We start from the raw sequence: 13,574 nt of genomic DNA, 5'->3' as shown, positions 1-13,574 counted from the left end.
CCCGCCGTATTCACCGGACATTGCTCCTTCAGATTTCCATTTATTCCGATCCATGCAGTCGGCCATTTCTAGAGAACGATTCAATTCTTATGAAGATATCAAAAAATGGCTTGATGAATGGATCGCTTCAAAAGAACCAGATTTTTTCATTCGAGGAATCCGTTTATTACCGGAAAAGTGGGACAAAGTTGTCGCTTCCGAAGGAGCATACTTTGAATAAACTTACTTACATAGATTTGTTTAAATAAACACATCTTTTTCTTTTCAAAAAGGGCGGAAACTTATTCCCATACCCAATAATTAATAATACTAATGTTGTAATCTTCTTTGATTGACTCGTGTATAATAAATTGAAAGGATAGGAGCCAGTCGAGTCCAAACACCAGTTAAAGTTGTGTATTAAATTTTTATTCTTATTTTAATATGTCCATACGTTTCGATCCTTGAATTGGATCCTTATCAATGGTAACTTTAAAAATGTATATCATCATTCTTCCTGGAACACTAAAAATATTTTCTATCTTCCTATCTTTGTCTTCAATCCAAGCATAAATAAATAAAAGAGAACGCAATTCCTTATTCATAATATATATCAGTCCTTCTAATAAAAACTTTTATAAATATGTCTATATTAGTTATAATTAACATGTCACTTTAAATATGTTACAAAGTATTAAACGTTATTCAAGTCAATGTAAGATTGAAGTACTCTGTATATCTTGATATAATATATAACTTATCAATATGATAAAAACTTACATGGTATATTTTTATTAAGTATATTTGACATATTACTACACATGTCGAGCGGCAGCAAACAAGTGTTGATCTGTTTCCAATGATGCTGTCCTAACTAATGTACGTGTCGATCGAATGTACATGTATTTATTATTTATAGAGATGGAAACCTAAATCTTATCCAATAAACAATCATAAGCCGTGTTCAATTTCTCTGTGTCCGTCTGTAGATTCAAACTATTGTTTTGTTTACGAATATGTATCATTTCTGAAGTAAGTCGTTTATTTAACGTAATTTCTTCGTCTAAAATTTTTGTCATCCCAATTAAAATCATGCGCGTATTCTAATCTATGTTGCGTAATAACCATATTAATGTATCAGAAATAAGGAATAATTTCATTTCATATATAAATAATTTAAATTTAAAAAAAAACACAATAGAAAAAAAGATATCGAACATGTTCCACTTAACAAAAAAATTTATTTTGGATCACCCTAACATAATATACACCCATGCAGATAAAGAGAACATAGTAGTAGCAATGGAGAAAATGGATTACATAAATAAAATGATTTCTATATTAAATGATACCACAACATATGTGACAGTCAATCGTAATCCGATAAACAAAATTATCTCTAATCTCAAAGACATGTTAAAGAGATGGAAATCTAAAGGTTTTATTAACGATAACAAATATAATTGGCTTAATAGCACGAATCCGATCTTACCGAGAGTGTATGGGGTTCCTAAGGTCCATAAGATAAATAATCCGTTACGTATAATTGTATCATCGACGGGAAGTCCATTACACAATTTAGCGACATATTTACATGAAATCATTAATGATAGTCTGACTACTAATACACATACGGTAAAAAACAGTTTTGAAATTACTAAGAACGCACATTTATTAAAAATAAGAAAAGAAGATCAATTATATTCGTTAGACGTAGTATCTCTATATACGAACATACCAGTGGACTTAGCGATTCAAGGTATCAATGATAGATGGAATGAGATCAAAAAGAAAACGGACATCAATAAAAAAGAATTTATCATAGCGGTAAAATTAATATTAGAATCCACATATTTTACCTTTAATGACACTTATTATCGCCAAACTTTTGGAATTCCAATGGGGTCACCGTTATCACCCATAATAGCAAATATAGTATTACAGGATTTAGAGACAAAATGTTTAAATAGTTTGTATATTAAACCGAGTTTTTATATGAGATACATGGACGACGTAGCTCTAGCGACTAATACAGATAATATTAATAACATCTTGAGAGAGTTTAATGGTTACCATCATCGTTTACAATTTACGTTGGAAGAGGGTGGGGAGAGGTTGAACTTTCTGGATGTTACATTAATCAAAAACAAGGACGAAATTTTGTATGACTGGTATCAGAAACCTACATCATCAGGTAAATTTCTTAATTTTTTGTCGCAACACCCATTGACTCAGAAGATTGGCGTAATTTACAGCTTGATTGATAGGGTATTGTTGTTGTCTCATCCATGTTTTCATAAAAAAAATATAGATAAGATAATCAAAATTCTTATTCAAAACGGATATCCGATACAATTAACCATAGATACAATTAATAAAAGAATACATACGAAATTAAGTAATAATAACAATAATGATAAAAATAAGACAGGATTGACACACAACGATGATAATGTTAAGACAAATTTCTTTGTTATACCATACATTTCGAGTTTGACGAATAAAATTAAACATCAGTTTCTAAAATATAAGAATATTAAAATAGCATATAAAGGCTTAAACAAGTTAAATGGAATAATAAAGGTACAGAAAGACAACATTAACAAACTGTTACATAGCAACGTAGTGTATAAATTTTTTTGTAAAAACTGTGATGCCACATATGTAGAACAAACTGATAGAGTATTGAAAGCGAGACTATCGGAACACAGAAATCACATTAATTGGAACACGAGACAAAAATCGGTTATTACGCAACATAGATTAGAATACGCGCATGATTTTAATTGGGATGACATAAAAATTTTAGACGAAGAAATTACGTTTAATAAACGACTTATTTCAGAAATGATACATATTCGTAAACAAAACAATAGTTTGAATCTACAGACGGACACAGAGAAATTGAACACGGCTTATGATTGTTTATTGGATAAGATTTAGGTTTCCATCTCTATAAATAATAAATACATGTACATTCGATCGACACGTACATTGGTTAGGACAGCATCATTGGAAACAGATCAACACTTGTTTGCTGCCGCTCGACATGTGTAGTATATATTAAATATACTTAATAAAAATATACCATGTAAGTTTTTATCATATTGATAAGTTATATATTATATCAAGATATACAGAGTACTTCAATCTTACATTGACTTGAATAACGTTTAATACTTTGTAACATATTTAAAGTGACATGTTAATTATAACTAATATAGACATATTTATAAAAGTTTTTATTAGAAGGACTGATATATATTATGAATAAGGAATTGCGTTCTCTTTTATTTATTTATGCTTGGATTGAAGACAAAGATAGGAAGATAGAAAATATTTTTAGTGTTCCAGGAAGAATGATGATATACATTTTTAAAGTTACCATTGATAAGGATCCAATTCAAGGATCGAAACGTATGGACATATTAAAATAAGAATAAAAATTTAATACACAACTTTAACTGGTGTTTGAACTCGACTGGCTCCTATCCTTTCAATTAATTAATAATAATAATAATAATAATAACTTAAATAATTATAGATACTGAGATATTCCGTCTTAACATACGTTTATTTTTCATGCAATGCGTTATGTACAATATTATCTGAGGTGTGCATTACTAATTTGTATGCAATACCTGAAGCTTATTATAAATCTTACGTAAAGTGTTTACCGCATCACATTTGTTCATAATACAGTTCTGACGTAAATAACTTACAAAATAATTAAATTTATCGCTCACAATATTTGTATATTGGCACAAATCGGAATATGCGTGCTCGACACATTATTCTAGATCACCCCGTATACTCGACATATCGAAAGTTTGCTTGTACGAATTTCACCATGAGTACATGTCCCCGCTGTATCACGGCAAATGCAAAATTATGTACACCGACATGAACAGTCTCATTTACCATATAGAATGCGACGATGCTTACAAGACTAAGAAACGCGATATCGCTAGATGCGACACGAGCGATTATCCGGCGGATAACGTGTACGGTATGCCTCTCGTGAATAAAAAAGTACCCGGCCTGATGAAGGACAAGAACAACGGTTTATTAATGACAGAATTCGTTGGACTTAGAGCGAAGATGTATGCGGTGAGGGTGGACGGCAAGAAGGACACTAAAAAGGCAAAAGGTGTAAAGAGTAATGTCGTAGCGCGAACGATTACGTTCGACGATTACACACGATGTTTGAACGAAGAGATCAAAACGACTCGCCGTCAATCGTGTATACGATCTAAATTACACAAGGTAGACACGATATTCGAATAGAAGGTCGCTCTGAGTCCATACGACGACAAACGATACGTCGTACCGGACTCGACGGAGGCGTTACCATGGGGGCATTGGCGGATATCTTCGTAATACATGTATCATATGTTTTATATTATGTTTTTTTAAAATTCTTTATATGTATTATTATTATTTTAATTTACAATTTATGTATATTTTGTTTATACTACATGGGCTGAAAAGTCCCGGGATTTTTCAATAGGTGGCGCCTAGAAAATGAACATGACTGCTTTCGAGACTCATCTGTCACTAGTTTATGTATGAAGTTTCATGACATTTCGTTCATTCGTTTACAAGTTACAGTCGTTTCAGTGACGCTACTTTCGCCTTCGTAAAAAAAATGGAAAAACAGGAATATCGCATCTTGATCAAACATTGTTTTTTCATGGGAAAAACTTCTGAACAATCATTGCAATGGTTGCAGAAATGTTATCCCACATCTGCTCCTTCGAGAACAACAGTTTATCGGTTTAGTGAATTTAAAGTGGGTCGTACAAGCACCGAAGACGCACCTCGCTCTGGAAGGCCAAAAGAGGCTACGAATGCGGAAATCGTAAAGCAAGTGCATCGAATCGTTTTGAGTGATCGTAAAGTGAAGTTGCGCGAGTTAGCTGAGGCCGTGGGTATCTCAAAAGAACGGACAGGATACATTTTGCACGTTTTTGATCTTTTGGAGATGAAAAAGCTATCGGCGCGGAGTGATCCCGATTGATCACGGCTTGATTTGATATCACCAATCACAGCGGCCGGTGCTTAGGAGCTTTGTAGTTTCAAACGCTGTGAGTGGCTCATGTTCAATTGAGCCGTGTCCAACTGGGTGCCACTCATCGGCGCGATGGGTGCCGCGTTTGCTGATCGTCGACCAAAAACAGTAGCGCGTTGATGATTCTACGGCCGATTTGGTGTTGTTGCAGCGTAATCGAGCGGACTTTTTTCGACGTTTTGTGACGATGGATGAAACGTGGGTCCATTACCATACGCCTGAGTCCAATAGGCAGTCTGCAGAGTGGCTGGAAAGCCACGAAAGCAGACCAAAGCGGCCAAAAGACCAACGCTCGGCCGGGAAGGTTATGGCCTCCGTTTTTTGGGATGCGCATGGCATAATCTTCATCATTCATTATGCAGGTGCAGAAGGGAAGAACAGTTACGGGAGAGTATTATGTAGCGTTATTGGACAAACTGAACGACGAAATAAAGAAAAAACGGCCCCATATGGCGAAGAAAAAAGTTCTGTACCATCACGATAACGCACCGTCACACACGTCCTTGAAAGAGATGGCCAAATTGGACCAATTACGATTCGAATTGATTGCTCACCCACCGTATTCTCCAGACTTGGCCCCCAGCGACTATTATCTGTTCCCAAACCACAAGCGGTGGCTCCAGGGAAAGAGATTCAGATCGAATGAGGAAGTCATCGCGGAAACCGAGGCGTATTTCGAAGGCTTGGACGTTTCGTACTACAGAAAGGGCATCGAAATGCTGGAAAATCGCTATACCAAGTGTATTGCCCTCGAAGGCAACTGTGTTGAGGAATAAATATAACTTTGCCCCAAAAACGCTTGTTTTCATTAAAAATCCCGGGACTTTTCAGCCCATGTAGTATATATACATATATATAAGTATATATTATTTCGCGCGCAGCACGCAGAAATCTCTCAGAAACTTTGTACTTGCAATGTTGAAAGAACTATATATTACAAGAACATTTCAAACGTAAGGTTTTAATTAAAGTGATTGCAGAAACATTGCAATTGTAATATTTCAAAGAAGATGGTCTCAGAAATATTACAAATGTGATGATACACAATTGAAACATTGAAAGGTCCCTGCAGTACAACTGAAACTTCCTGTGCTATCAGGATAGGCTAGGGATGTGCGATCTCGATCCGATCTTTTAATCGATTCGCCAGTATCCGATTTTAAGGTAGATCGATTCATTTAGTAAGAGATCGATCGTTCTTCGAAGCGTAGGAGCGGATTCGGAAATTCAAGATATATTTTGATATCATTTCATTCCTGTTGTTCACTGAATGTTGAACAAGGATAAAATAATATCTATATAAACTCAGGTCGTGTTTCTTAATGCTGGCAGCCCTGCCCGTTAGTTGATTCGTAATATTTCATCTTGGTCCTTTCATTTCCTTATTTTTATCTTTAACTATCGTGGATTCTGTATCGTACTTACATCGTTCAACCGTTATCAAATTTGATTCTTATAAGTATAGGCATTTAAAAACTTAAAAAGTCGTATGTTTTTATATAGTAATTTTTATTGTGATTTTGTTCCACTAATAAACAAATATGGTTTATAATATATACAATAAAAAATAGTTAATTATTTTATTGAAAATTAGTTCTACATGTCGTGTTCCAAAGAATCTAAAGTTATAATATCATTACTGTGCCTACATTGCCTGCATTTACACGTTACTGGTTAACATTAATCGGGTTTAATAATACCCGTAGTTACAACTAGTAATTACTACTCACAAAATGTATAAATAAATACTAGTTGAATTCTAATATATACTAATTGACACTGACAATTGTTATCAAATTGAATTTATATACGATATTTTACCGATTTTATATTAATAATTGATTTGTGTCATAACTACAGATGTTAAATTGAACCTAGATTTTTATTTTAAATTACAATTATTTTACTGGTAGACGAATCAGAATCATGTTTTAATTGTTTTTGTTGAATTTCTACAATCGCAGTGAGAAATCATCAAATTGTCATCGATTTGATGTCTATTCCATTGACATTTCTCGTGAGAATGTGTTCGTCACAAAAAAATTTTAATTGAATCGATCTTCAATAGATCGATTCAATCAGGTCCGATCTTTTAATAGATCGATTTCAATCAATTCGATTTTAAATCGATTCAAAAATCGATACAATTAATGGAGATCGAACATCCCTAGAGGCACAATATTTTACTACCGAATTCTATCGTTTCATGCAAAAATGCGTTGAATGAGCATAATTTCATTGAAATTGAAGGTGAGGGCCGTCTTGTAAATAATTACCTACCATAATTTTATTTCCAAGGAATTACAAAACTATTAAAAACTATAATCATTATTACAGTAGAGTATTTCCTATTATTACCGATAGATCACTTGATGCATGCAATTCTACATAGGACAGTATTAACGGCCTCTAGTAAATTCACCATAAAAACTTATAAGAGAAAATCTATTGAAACACATTGGCCAGCCGACGGCCATAAGTTGTTTCCCATAAAGAACATTTCGACTTTCATAGTTTGAAACCATAGACGCCTATAGATCGGTACTGTACATGAAACACCATTAAAATTGATAAGAGTTAAATAGGTAAAACACTATAGAAAATTATACTCATAGAATCTTATTGATAACTGTAGAGTTTCTGTAGTCCTTCTCGTGCGCTACCGTAGAAACTATTGAAAACTATAAAAACCTATACAAATTCCATATGTTCCTATAGTTTTTTATAGAAAATTTTAAGTAGGAGTAGCACGTTGGAGCATATTGGAGCATACAATGCAAACAAATCTATTTTTAAAAGAAATTATATTAGAGAAAAAGAAAAATTTTCCAGGCAAATGTTGAGGTTAACTCATTATTCATTGAGGTTAACCTACTAATAATCTTACGAAATTGTAAAAATGGAGATTAAAGTGGAGAACAAAAAATATAAATAGATGAAAGAAAAAGGTATACCTTTAAGATCGATTTCTTTTTGGACATCTTTCATGCCTTTGCAATAAATTTTGTCAATTTATTCTACGATAACAAGCGAAAGAGAATGTTAGGTCCGAAAGTGAAATAGCGACATGGCATCGTGGCACGTAAAACTTTCAAATGACTATCGACAAAGATAAAGACAGGGTATGTTCTTACGCATATTTTCGGAAGTGCCAATCAGGCTGCGGCCCCATGGAGAAAGAAACAGCGGAACAGAATGTGAACGGAATATTGATAGAAAAAAGATAGGATTATCCTATTTCTTTTCTATCAATATTCCGTTTACATTCCGTTCCGCTGTTTCTTTCTCCATGAGGACGCAGCCTCAGGGATTCCAAGCCTACGTCACATTAAGCGGCAAATTTGAACGGCTATGTAGCAGTCACTTATAAAAGCATTTTGAACAAATATTGCTGTAAATTATTCGGTTTTTCATTTCCTGAAAATACTGCGACCGGAAACGGTTTGTATATTTCTGGAGCAAAATGAATTTGAACTAGTAATGGCCAAAATTGCTTATTGCTGGATTTATATAAAGGTAAACCATCGCAGTTTACCAATAAATAAAGCACGTTTTCATCGTGAATATCTTTATTCACGCATTTTTTAAGTCCTGAAGCTATTCCAAAATAGATATATTCTTCGGTAATCTTATCGGTTGTTTTAAATTGATCTATTTTGTACTCTAATGATGTGGTTTTTAAAAATGTTTTTGACGAAGTTGGTAAATTTACGCATTTCCTTTTAAGAATTCTTAACAGAGAATCTAAATGGCAGTGCTGAATGCCAGAATTTATTGCCCTGTTACGTCCAAGGCTCCGCAAACATGGAGCCAGGGGATTGAACGTAACGCGAACCGAATCACCGTTTTGTCGCGTTCAAGTTCCGGACCGCAGGGGAGCTAAGGGGAGGACCGACTCAACGAGAGGCACTTCGCTTCGTCCTTAGGCTCTTAGAGAGCCGGGGGTCTAAGGGGGACGAAGTGGAAGCCTCTCTCGAGGTCGACGCTCCGCTGAGCGGACCATAAGGCGAACGCACACGCTAAAGGATCAAACTGGGTCAGTGTACCATAAGGGCACACTTTAACGCCAGATGTTCCAGTGCGTTCGATACCCTTATTTTCGGCCTTGGAAATGAATCCAAATAACCAGGGATAAGAGCAAGCGCAATCGCGGTTGACGTTACGAATACAAGGAGGTGTTTGTAGCAAATAAAATATCCAGAGTTTAATTAATTTGTATAATTAAAATTAAAATTACAATTTCATAATTGATTTATTTTTGCGATTAAATGATATGTGTGGTGTGCGTGCGTGCGTGCGTGCGTGCGTGTGTGTGTGTGTGTGGGTGTAATGTGTGGCAGAAGGGAGAAGTTACGGAGAGGATAGCGAGGGAAGGGAGTTTTGGTGAGTGGATCGTAGAGGATTTGATTTTCTTTGGACGATGATAGCATTAGCGGGCGGACACGTCCGACCGGTCGACAGGAGCGAACAATTATCGCGAGGGAGACAGCGACAGGGATTGCAATTATAGCGTGAACAGACTGCAATGTTTTATTTCCTTTTACATGGGAACTTAAAAGGGAGTAAGAAAGAAAGAAAAAAATATAAAAGATCAAATAAAACTAAATAAATAATAAAAAGAAACTAAATGAAATATTGAAATGAATTACCGAAAGAAAAAGCGAGGGGGACTAGAGAATAGAAATATACCGTCTTATTACTGAGATGCTCATCGGTGGGAGTTCTCCGGCCAGGATGCGCGAGGTTGACGATGTTTCTTCAGCACTGACTCTAAATCTTTAAGTCTCGCTGGCAAAGTATGCGAGGTCGATGGACTTTCTCCCGTACTGCTTCTAAACTTTGAGCTTTAAAGTGTTGGCCAGTTAAGAAAATAAGACTTGGATCGCTTCGTCCGTTCCCAAAGAGAAATTAGGAAAAAAGACTGAGAATAATCAAATTAATTACTGAGGAAAGGTCGGAGAATTCTGCTGGAAGGGCCGCAGAACCGCGGTTTATATACTAATTTTCCATTGGCTGGTAGGGTTCTAATTAGGTGGTGGGATACTTTTCTGGCTTCTGGATTGGTCAAGATTTGGGGGAGGAAAGGAGTTTGTTTTATGTTAACAAGTGTCAGTCTTAATTTTTACGATACTCTTCTTCTTAAATTATGGGGAAATGCACGTGCACCGATTAAGACGAGCGCACGTGCAGCGTCGGCACGGGGCCGTCAAACACCTCCCCTGGACGTCGCGCGTCACTTTTATATTTTATAGTCGCGGACCATAAAATGGATCGTGAGAATCGTCCGCGACTTAACCGTTAGAAAAATGTTTAAACGCCAGTATCGGGTTTTCACTGACATTAATCGTCATTTTAATAGCGTTGTCCAAGGAGAGTATCATTGACGATGCATTAGTTCCCTGCGTTCACCGATTCTTACTTCATTTTAGCTGACGCTAATGGGGAGATACTGGAGTCTTTGCTTTTAATTTTTCGTGAGAAAGATTTTTATTACTTTTATTACTTTTATTACTTTTTAACTATCTTAAGCGTCGACAACTCCAGATCTTCGTGAGAAAAAGAAAAAAAAAGGTTGCGAGAGTCCACTGGACGTAACAGCCCATTTTCGAAGTTTCATTTCGTCATTAAAGTCAGCTTCTTCATTTCTTTCTTCTCCGTTGTTACTGACATCGCTTGCTTCTACGCTACTGTCTTGGCTATCATTTCCATCATTATTTTCATTTATTCCAACTTTATCGGCTTCACTTTCATTGTTGCAGTGTTGATTAACCTTAGTACGTTAAAATTCCATGTTACTGTTTTCATAATGCGCATTCTCAATTCTACAGTTTTTATCACTGATAGAATTTTCATTTTTTGTCTTCGTGTTATTGCTCGATGATGCTACATAGTCTGCATTTTCACCTCTTTCTGTTACCAAAATACATATATCAATAAGTTGCAACAGACAAATTAAAAGTTGCTTGATATTACATTATATATTGTGTAATGCAGTTATGTTATTTTATGTTTTAATATTCTTACCACCATTTTCTGATACGGATTTGGATGAATAAAATGCTTGACGAAATGTACGAAATCTTTTCACTCACATTCTCGTTATCAAACGTGTTTTATTGTTATTTACATCCATAATTCGATATTTAACACTATAAGTATTAAGCAGATCACTTATATATTTTTTAAATTACATATATCTACAAAATTTTTTAAATTTAGAAAAAAGCTCGCTTTTTGGGATTATATAACTTCTACAAACTCAAGAGAAATATATATGCTCTTATATTTTTATAGACATAATATATACGGACAAGGAGAAATTCAGCTCCTTTCAGGATAACCCGAAAAAAATCTTAAAGAGCTCGTTCTCTGCTTTATTACCGATCAGGCACAAGTCGGGAATTCCATATTAGAGCATATCTTACCGTTTTCCCCGATCAGGCAAGGATCGGGAATTTCGTATTATGGCATTCCTTACTCTTTCAGGCATTAGTCATGCATCAGACATTCCCAATATAATTTCTGCTCGTGACCCTTAATGGAAATATGTAATATTATTTATTATTATATTATAATGTTCATTGAGTAAATGTGTAGGCAATAATAAAATCTTTGTCTCTATCAACTTACTTGGCAATTAAACATTGCAAGACTGCAACAAGCTTAGTATATAGTATCATGGGAACAGTCGCCATGCGCCAAAGCGCTCCGGGGCCGCGGTCGCCCAGTCGGCACGGCGTTGCGCGAATGATTGTTTTTTTTAACCATGTTTCACCACTCCGATCAATTAAAAAAAAAATATATGTTAAAGTAGAGAGTCTACAGATTATTTTTATGAAATATGAAAGTGATCACTCAAAAATATCACAAAAAAAATTTATAAATAATTCAAAAATTGAATGGTTTTGTTTTCATCGTAAAAATTTCAAATTAATTTTTTTCAACTTATCTAAACGATGTTTACAATATATATTTCTTTTCATTAAAATCGGTACAGTTGTTTCCGAAGAAAACCTTTTTTGATTTCGCTTTGCCCCTCCATAACTCCTGAAAAAATGCAATTTCGAGGCTAATATTTGGGAAAGTTTTCATTTCAAGAGTGCCAACTAATGACACCAATCTGAACTCGATTGGTGCGGGGGTAGATTTTACATGTTTATTCCGCTATGCTCTTTTATTTAAAAAACGGTTTATTTTTTGTAATTTAATGATATTAAAAGATAAAACTGCCCACATAAAAATATGTATCTTGTGATAAAAATAAATAAATTTTTTAATGTGAATCTATTTTAAGGGAACTGTAAATAAAACCAGTTTTGCGAAGGTATCAATAAGTATCGATACAGAGTTGATCCAGTATTGATTTTTCCCCAAATACAGATCCAATACAGCTACTTTTTTGTATCGATTTTTTCGAACACTAATGGACAGTATGATAATAGCGGTGTGTGCACGGCGTGATACGCACGGCGTAATTGCATAATGCAATTCATTGCACTTGTACGCATACCCCGATCATGTCGTGCGGGCAAAGTGGCATTCATTGTGTGGGCACGGTGTGATACGCACGCGTGAAGGCAATATGAGCACACATGAATTTTTATCTTATAATAACTGCACGAACGTATACGTAGTGACGTTCACATTTCAAACAGCCCGTTTTATATTTTTATTGTTTATGCTTGGTGTTGCGACGTTACTACGTCGCTTATAATATATATTTATAACACGTTGACAATCTCATTTCTACATTAGGTTGCCCTAGACGAAGCGACTGATACGTGGGGAATAAAAGTGGAACGAGTCGAAATGTAAGTATATAAATTGCTTATTTTGAAATACATAGAAGGAAAAAAAAGGCTCTCAAGAATCAAGACATTAAAATGATCATATCATGTTCAATATATTAAATACAAGAATAGAATAAATTAGAAAATAAAAAGCATTTAAACTATTACCAGTAACAAAAACTTAATATCCTCGAATACATGACTAGTTTCGGCTTCCAATTTGAGCACTCTTCAGATGTTTGACAATTCTACGCAATATAACTATCAAAAATACAAACAAAATTCACAACTAAGACATGTCAACGATTACTTTAAAGGTAATAATAAAAGTATTCTCTCTCTCAGATAGAACTCATCAAGCGATTGAAAGATCGTTTTTGAAAGATCCTCGTAGTTCTAAAGGTGAAATAAAAAAATAAGCAATTTTTAATTGCTTATTTTGTAGCAGTAACGACATATTCAATGAAATATAACCTTTTTTATGTGAAGAACGTGGCGTAGAGTGTAGCGCGGCTGCTTTCTATGCCGAAGATTCACAGTTTAAATTCAACCAGCACACAAAAATTTGATTTGATTGCTTTCGGAACACAATGGCAAACCACCGAGAGAATATTTGCCGCTGCTGTTTAGAGCCAGTGTTAAAAAAAACTCTAAGCCCATTCATCAGATAGATATACAGGGTGTCCCATTTTAAATGATCCAGCCAAATATCTCGAAAACTAAACCCAGTAGAC

At 34.8% G+C, this 13,574-nt stretch overlaps 1 protein-coding gene across 2 annotated transcripts in view; it reads left to right on the top strand.

The window, feature by feature from the left end:
- Positions 1-13,416, top strand: part of LOC108763249 (band 7 protein AGAP004871) — a 180,277-nt gene extending 166,861 nt beyond the window's left edge. For both annotated transcript variants that reach the window (XM_018510715.1, XM_018510724.1), the window contains 2 exons: positions 12,806-12,861; positions 13,342-13,416. In XM_018510715.1, coding sequence (XP_018366217.1) covers positions 12,806-12,861; positions 13,342-13,348 — 63 coding nt within the window. In that variant the 3' untranslated portion in view covers positions 13,349-13,416. The remainder of the gene's footprint in view (positions 1-12,805; positions 12,862-13,341) is intronic.
- The last annotated feature ends 158 nt before the right edge of the window (positions 13,417-13,574 follow it).

The sequence above is a fragment of the Trachymyrmex cornetzi genome, unplaced genomic scaffold (genome assembly GCF_001594075.2).
Source record: "Trachymyrmex cornetzi isolate Tcor2-1 unplaced genomic scaffold, Tcor1.1 scaffold1100, whole genome shotgun sequence".
Taxonomy (NCBI): Eukaryota; Metazoa; Arthropoda; class Insecta; order Hymenoptera; family Formicidae; genus Trachymyrmex; species Trachymyrmex cornetzi.
Note: the sequence above shows the minus strand (reverse complement) of the source record. Positions and strands in the feature narration are given on the sequence as shown.